At 27.5% G+C, this 8,987-nt stretch overlaps 1 protein-coding gene across 1 annotated transcript in view; it reads left to right on the top strand.

Annotated features, from left to right (window-relative positions):
• Positions 1-3,081, top strand: part of LOC100787491 (apyrase 2) — a 6,625-nt gene extending 3,544 nt beyond the window's left edge. Inside the window, exons 5-9 of the mRNA XM_003548728.5 lie at positions 1,330-1,535; positions 1,892-1,980; positions 2,083-2,297; positions 2,538-2,727; positions 2,855-3,081. Of these exons, the coding sequence (XP_003548776.1) occupies positions 1,330-1,535; positions 1,892-1,980; positions 2,083-2,297; positions 2,538-2,727; positions 2,855-2,997 (843 nt within the window). The 3' untranslated portion in view covers positions 2,998-3,081. The remainder of the gene's footprint in view (positions 1-1,329; positions 1,536-1,891; positions 1,981-2,082; positions 2,298-2,537; positions 2,728-2,854) is intronic.
• The last annotated feature ends 5,906 nt before the right edge of the window (positions 3,082-8,987 follow it).

Here is an 8,987-nt window from a genome sequence, read left to right as displayed (position 1 = left end):
TGTTTTATTGGACGACCAATATTTTCGCTGCTAAGTAGTTTTTGCTAAAACCCAATTCTAAGATTTCACCTTACTCAACAAAATCTGTAAAGTCACATGATGCCTGTCTATCTAAACAAAACATTATTCAGCCAATTGTTGTTGAGATAACGACATCAATACCAAGCCATCCAAACATGACATGCCAGATTTGAAAGGAGATCAGGATAGGAAATAGATGGATGGCAATTTGGTCAGGTTTATTTCCTTTGGTTTCTCATTCTCTTTCCAATAATTCCGACAACTTAATGCATTTCGGCACTTTCGCTCATTTGGCTGTTTTCTTAAAAAAAGAGAAAAAGATCACAAACAGAGGGCACAGATTATCATCATCCAAATGCTTTTTTTTTTCTTTACCAAAAAAAAAAGAAAAGATTATCCTCATCCAAGATAATATTTAATAATGATCAATATTGGTCCAACTTTAGCAATTTGTTCTTGACCATAATAAATATAATTTTTTTTGAAAAATTCTCAACCTTAATATGAATTATGACATTAATTTCAATAACTCTTGTTTTCATTCATTAGTTCGTTTTATAACTTGTAGCGCTTAATGCACGCTCAGGGCGTAAATTATTAGATTAACACAAGCTTTTTGATAGTAGAAGTTTTTTTTTTCTCTTCTAGGAAAAGTTTATTTTTAGTTAATGATAGAATATTAGAAGTTATTTAGAATATTGGTTATTTAAGTGGATTCGTTCGCTTGTGTTTCTTTCATTAAAATATCTTATGCAAATAATAAATCAAAACTAAACCTTAAAATTAAATTTTCTATAAGTATTATGTTATTTTTAGACGTCCACTTTTACACCTAAAAACATATATAATTCAAAGTTTTCTAATCATTATGAGTAAAATAAAATCTCCTAACTACAAAAGAAAACCTATTATGTTCAGCATTACAATCATTCTTGGCTGCAGGCTATATATCTTATTTCTGCTTCTGGATAAATAAATCCAGTCGTCTACTTCTGTTGCTAACGTAATTTAATTTTAAATCTTGCTTTTAGTGTTCTGTTGATCAAATTTTGTAATAAACAAACTCCAAAGAACAGTAAAAGAGTGATAAATGTGACAATGTGATCAAATTATGTAACCTGGAATAAAAGATTTTTTGGGTGGATGTTCCTATCTTGTAAATAGGTTGGGCATCCTTTGTGTCTTTTATATATTAATACAAATATATTTTTCTGAGTAAAAATAAAAATCCAAAGAACAGTAAAAGAGTGATAAATGTGACAATCTGAATAAACATAAAAGCAAGTCTTATGTTGGCCCCACATGCAGGTAACAATTAACTATCTACTGGGAAACTTGGGAAAGCATTATTCAGAAACTGTTGCAGTAGTTGATCTTGGAGGTGGATCTGTTCAAATGGCTTATGCAGTCTCAGAGACAGATGCTGCGAAGGCTCCACGAGCACCGGACGGAGTGGAATCATACATAACGGAGATGTTCCTTAGGGGAAAGAAATATTACCTCTATGTACACAGGTTTATTTCTCTCAACTTTTATATATATATATATATATATATATATATATATATATATATAATGTATATGTTTGTGTGAAATTAATTAACGATATTTACCAACAGATAAAAAATGTTAAGCCGTATGAATGTTTTCATTAGTGTATCTTTTGTTTTAATGAAAATTAAATACAAAAATATTACATGTCCACACTTACAGTATAATACATTATATATTAATATTTAATATAATTGTATATATCAATTGTCTTTATTAACAAAATTATTTATGACTATGGTATTTACGTTAATAGTATTAACTAAAATTATACTAATGAAAATCAAATACGTTATGTAGCATCTTACTTTGATTTCAGTTACTTGCGATACGGTATGCTAGCAGCTCGTGCAGAGGCTTTAAAGGTTCGTGATTCTGAAAATCCTTGTATTTTGGCTGGCTTTGATGGTAAACATAACTTCTCTATTTCTTTATACACCTGATTTTGTTTCCATGCTAGCTAGCTTCTAAAATGTGCACTTTAATTTAATTTATATATTCTTCCAAAAGGGTATTACGTATATGGAGGAGTGCAGTATAAGGCCAAAGCTCCCCCTTCTGGCTCAAGCTTCAGCCAATGCCAAAATGTTGTTGTTGAAGCACTCCATGTTAATGCAACATGCTCTTACAAGGATTGCACTTTCGGAGGGATATGGAATGGTGGTGGGGGAGCTGGAGAAAACAACTTTTTTATTGCCTCATTTTTCTTTGAAGTTGCCGATGAGGTATCATTATTTTATTTTATTTAATTTCGGCTATGGTTTTAGTCTCTTAATAAATTTAAGTCACTTTTGATTTATTAAAAATTTATTTATTTTAGTCCCTAAAAACATATTTAAATTATTAATTTATAAAGTCTTGGAACAAATATTGGAATTGGAAGTCTCAAACACATTATTAGTCTCTTCTAATTCTAATTAATGCTACTGCAAAGCCATTCTAATCACTTCATCATTTGTTCATAGGCTGGTTTTGTTGATCCAAACGCCCCCAATGCCAAAGTTCGTCCTGTGGATTTTGAGAATGCAGCAAAGGTTGCCTGTAACACAGAATTAAAGGATCTCAAATCCATTTTCCCTCGTGTTAAGGATGGAGACGTTCCTTATATATGCTTAGATCTTGTATACGAATATACATTGCTCGTTGATGGATTTGGTATGGTTTGCGTTCCCATTGGAATAGCTATACCTATCTATGTGAAAGTTGATGATGAATTTCACCAACGTAATTGCACCAAATTTATATATTGAGATCATGCACTAACTTAAATTCAATCTTTCAGGCATAGATCCGCAGCAAGAGATTACGTTGGTGAGGCAAGTTGAGTATCAAGATTCTCTCGTGGAAGCAGCATGGCCACTAGGCAGTGCCATAGAAGCCATATCATCATTACCTAAATTTGAGAAATTAATGTATTTCATTTAAGCTTTAAAACGAGGAGCCATATGTATGTGTGGAATGAACTCCATCACTCTTAAATAAAAATCGTTTTGTTCCTTTTTTTCTAAATTGATCGTTTTGTTCTTAAAATGAAGCTTACAACTATATATTGACGTTTTGAATACACAATGTGTACTTGCACGAGGATACTGGAGTAATTTTTTCCTTTCCAATGCGGTGGTGTGTTTCTTCTGCCACTCTAATGAGCTCCTCAGATGTAACCGAAGTAGATAGATGTAAAAACACTCTGACTCTCAAATCTATCAATGATTATTACCTTAAGAAAGAGGGAAATAATCTACTTAGAGTATTTTCATCAATCCAAAGGATTAGTGTAACGATGTAAAGTCTCATTACGTTTACATGAATAAGAACGATTTATTTAGTTGAAGCATCTATGTTTGATTTTTACAATACACAAAATTTTCTTAGACTAACAGCAGTCACAAATTGCTAGTGAGATTAGTTTCTGGTGGGTTGGAGAACACTTGTGATCTATGTCCTAGGATAAATAAAAAAGAATATCATCATCTTTTAAAGATCACTAATAATAAGATGAGCATAAGACTAACAACCAAAAGGTGTAAGATAAGTGTCCATTTTCTAATATCACATAGTTTCAAAAATACATTTCCAAAATAGGTATATATTATTATTCCTAAAAGACATTTTCGGAAAAAAATGACTTTCAATTATTGTTATTCTTTAATATTGTCACTCATTTTTTTTATATTGTCACTTTTGTTTCCCTTCTTTTTCTTTATTTTCATGGTCTCATAACAAAAAATGCATGTTGATTTTCTTTACTACAGAGCTAATTAACAACCAATTGTTGTAGTTAAGTATTTTCCATTCAAGCCCCAACTATTGATGACTCATTATTGTGTTGTGTTGGGTAAAGATTTCAAAAGGATTTACAATAAGGTTCTATATTTCAAAGTTTTTATTTTTGAAAATGTAGCTTCTATAAAATTTTGGAATATTGAAGTTTAAAGTATTGAAGCTTTAAAATTTAAGAGGTTGGGTTTCCTTCCCTCTCTACTGCACTATTATTATTATTATTATTATTATTATTATTATTATTATTATGCATTGATGCATTGGTGTTCTAACTTTTCCTACTCATTTTTTCTTTTAATGTTTTATCTTAATGATGTGTCATAAGTCTTTATACATTTTTGTTTGAATGATATTGTATTTTTTTATTTGTTTTGGACTAATTTGTGGGTTGCAAGTTATGTGTTTGATCAAATGCTTAAATGAACATTGGAATTTTCTATGACAAGTTTTATTGGTTAGTTTTTTTAATATTGGCTTCTTGATGTGGTTTGGAGAAGATAGCACTTTTAGCTTTTTTATTTCACTTGTGTTTCTGATTGATCAAAATATGAATTTAATATATAATCAATTTATTACTATTATAGGATCTACCAAAAGATTTTGTTGACTTTGTCATCAAACTGAGGAGAAAGACAATGTGGTCCAACATTGTGGGAGACAACATGTAAACTCATATTCGAAAATGAATACAAGAAAAGCACCAAAATTGGTAAAGGCTGGAAAGAAATTTTCAAATTCTATGGTTTTAAGGCGGCCGATGAAGTAGTGTTTGAATTTGTAGATCTAGGTAAATGCTTTTGTGAAGTTTATAATGGTTAGGAAACCACATGGGGTATTAGTAATAGATGAAACAGAGTTATACTTTTGGAATAGCATGACAAACTGTGTTGGATAGGACTTCCAGTCAGACGTATTAGAGTAACAATTATGTATTAAGAAATGATTTTTTTGGATGATAACCTAGGCATAAGGAGTGAAATGTTACTTTGGTTACTCTTGCTAAAGGAAACAAAATTTAGTCAAAATTAAGACTGGGTGGTTTGTTGCAAATATTTGGAGATTATTGCAATTCTATTTATTCATAAAAAAAATAGTAGGATTGTTGCAAATTATTGCAGTTCTATATATTGAGTAAATTAATGAAATTAAGGAGTTACAATACTGTAGATAAAATTATGCAGAAAGAGCAACAAAGAAAACAATTTCACTACTCTCTAGCTTGCTATTTTTCTAATTTGATGGCATGTCTTGATGCCACTGGATAGTGAGGAGTACATATGAGGGTGGATTGAAAGAGTAACAATATATATAATTTGAATTCTTGTTGTTGTAGACTGAGTAGTGAAATGTTTCGTAATAAGTAAATTAATTGTTATAGAGAAAATTTGTCTTACGTTATCATATAGTTTTGGTATGTGATATCTCTCATTTGACTCTTATGTAAGTAGTTGTTATAACAAGCATGTTGATGTATGCTATAATACATTGAAAGTTTGATTTAATTAGATTGAGGAGTAGATGATACATCGAATGATTGTATGAAACCCAATTATGTTTGAACTCTCTTCTATATTGACCAAATTAAAGTTAGAGGATAGTATCAACCTATCTTGACCAAATTAAAGCCATGAGAAAGTATCAACCTATATATCTGGTATCATTTACACATTAGTGATTTCTATGCACTTGCCACTCACATTAAATCATTTGATGCATTTCAAACATAGTTTGAACTAAGAAATTGCAGCAAGACAACCCCAATTATGCAGCAAAATTTTCACATGGCTTTGGTCAAGCATAGTTTTCATACACAATTTGATCACTATTAACCTTTGCAACATAAACCACAACAATGCATTTTTTATTGATCATAAAAGTTTCAGGTTGCATGCTACATATAATCTTTCTTAGTTGTTTATAATATAGCAATGACAAAGTAATGCATTTCTGGCTTTGATGGGTGCTGGGTTATTGCAATAATCAATCAGAATGTTGATGTGAGGGAAATTTAGATTTGGACACGGTAGTACAGGGTGTGGGGCCACCAAATGCATCCAGAGTTACAAACATGATATGATTTATATATTTCAATATTATTTGGGTTGTTTCAAATATTTTTCTAGCAAACTAAAAAGCTAATTTATTAAAAATAAAAATATAATCAAGCAACAACACAATTAGTGTAATTTTTTTATTCGTTTTCACACAAGTGGTATACACGTTTTATAATCTTCATTGAGTCTGGAATGTTATCTATCTTTTGACTTATATTATATTAATAATGGATTCTTATAAAACGTTTTATGATTTATTTTCTCTTCATTTCTTTCTTTCATGATGATACTCATTCTAACTCATTATTTTTATCTAAAAAAATATTTTCCCTTTTCAAATTAATTTGTATACATAAATTTATGAAAATACAAATTATATTTAAAATATGTAGAAATAATTATTTTGTTCTCTATACAAAACTAATGTCTGAGATCAATTTTTAGAGAAATCATTATTCATTTTCTATTTCTAATTTTCTCACTAAAATAATTTTTTTTAATGTATATATTGATATATAGATATCAGAATAATTTTATTAGAATAGAAACTATATATAAAATATAAAATGTGAGATAAACATTTTTTATGGAATAAAGTTGGGAAATTTATCCTTAATTCATAAGAATGAATGAATTATATAAAATTATGTTAACATCAAATTATTAAGGTAAAATTACACTTTTAATCCATTTTTATAATAATTTTAATTAAATTATTTTATTTTATTTTATTTCTCTTACTTAAACAATTTATTGAATGTTTTATTACATGATGGATTGAACAATTTAACACATAAGGCTGAACAATGGGCTTAACTCAGAACAATTTACCTAAATCATAATTATTAACATCTAAATTCTTTAAGTGAAAATATAGTTTTTAAATTTATTGTTGTAATAATTTTAATATGAATTTAGTTTTCCTTGCTTACTATTTTTAAACTAAACTATTTAATATATTTACACAACTAAGTCATATGATGGTTTATTTTTGTAACATGTGAAGTATAAGAAAAAACTAACACACGGGGATGAATATTTTTCCATGAAATAACATAAGAAATGCTTATGTCATGAGATGAACAACTTACTTTAAATTATTTTAACATTTGAATAACTTTAGAAAAAAATATGCTTTATCATAATTTTAGCACTTTTAAATATATATATTTATATATATATATATAGTATATATATATATATATATATATATATATATATATATATATATATATATATATATATATATATATATATATATATGTGTGTGTGTGTGTGTGTGTGCATATATTATTTTTACAACATGCAAAATATTAAAAAAATAACACACGGAGATGGACATTTTTCAAGAAAGAAATTAAAAAAAAGAAACACCTAAATCATAGGATGAATAATTTATCTTAAATTGTGTTAAAATTTGAATAATTTAACATAAATTAAGCTTTATTATATTTTCATTACCTATAAGTTTGGTGTTGTAATAATTTATAAATTTAATATATTTTACTTTATATTCCTTACTATTTTCTGACTAAACTAATTAATGTATCAACTCAACTAAGTCATGGGATGAACTTATATTAATATTTGAATAACAAAAAAAATTGAGCTTTATTATATTTTTACTACCCATAAGTTTAGTGTTGTAATAATTTAATATAATTTAGTTTATCTTATTTATTATTTTTTAACCAAACTAATTAATATATTAACTCAACTAATTTATAAATGTTTTATTTGTATAATATATGAAATATAAATAAAACATAACAAACAAATGAACATTTTTCACGATTAATTCATGAAATCTATAATATAAATAACTTTTAAATAATATTAAAAAAAACTAGTGCATTACACGGGTATAAAAATTAGTATATTTAAACCTAAATATAAAACAGGTGTCGTTGGACCAGTAGTGATTCAGTACTTCAGCGTGTATATATATCGAGGGAGAGGGAATGAGTGGTAGAAACTAGAAAATCTTGCACTGAAAAGAAAATGAAGCATATGAAGTAATTTGTCAAGATCGTCGTATTATTGCCATTACTAAATATTTTATATTCTTCTTGTATTAAACCTTGGTGAGCTGAAGTAATTTGTCAAGATCGATCATCGTATTATTGTTCACTTTTATCACCAAATTAGTTTCCATGAAATCATGATCACTCAATCGTAGGGATGAAATCATGATCACTCAACCGTAGGGATGAAAATGAGTCGAGCCGCTTATCAAGGACATATGGTTCGACCTATTTAAAGCTCGGCTTGACTTGTTTATTATAAAGGTCAAACTCAAACTTTTTAAAAAGCTTTTTTAGATAAAAAAATTAAAGTCAAACTATAAAAAAAAAAATTCTTAAACTTGACAAGTCGGCTTGTTTAAGTACTAATAATAATAATAATTATTATCTATACCATTTTTATGACATTATCACTGACAGGATGAAGTGACATAAGTTCACTTGCATGTGAAAAATTTTTAAAAAGAAAAAGACTTAACTTAAAAAGGATAATGCAACTAGATTAATACTTCTAAAGAAAAAAAATATTTTGTAAAAACACTTTCAGACAATTTAAATATTTTTATTTGGCTATATTAGTATAAATCATCTCTAATCCATATATTTTTTAATATTATATTTTTTTTTATTTTCTTTTGATATACTTTGTGTTTTAATAACTTGAATTCAATATGATTTTGTTTATCAATTATTTTTGGATTTGTACATATTACTTATACAAAATTTTATAAGTTTCTTTTTTTGATTAGTATTTCACTAGGTTTTAAAATAATTAATTGGTTAAAGACGTCTTTAAACATACTTTTAAATAGACTCGTAAGTCAAGTCAAACTTTTACATAAGTCGAGTCGAGCCTAAAAAAAAAATCAATGACAGATCATGAGAGTCAATCTCAAACCTTTTGCATATTCAACTATTCAACTTAAGTCCTAAAACTTGGTTGACTTGACTCATTTACACCCCTACTAAATAATCATAAAATAAAAAATAAAAAACCACTACAAATTAAAAATAAAAATAATAATTATCATGCATCTAACTCATTTATATCCATAAC

The sequence above is a fragment of the Glycine max genome, chromosome 16 (assembly GCF_000004515.6).
Source record: "Glycine max cultivar Williams 82 chromosome 16, Glycine_max_v4.0, whole genome shotgun sequence".
Classification (NCBI taxonomy): domain Eukaryota; kingdom Viridiplantae; phylum Streptophyta; class Magnoliopsida; order Fabales; family Fabaceae; genus Glycine; species Glycine max.
This window is presented reverse-complemented; position numbering and strand designations above follow the sequence as displayed.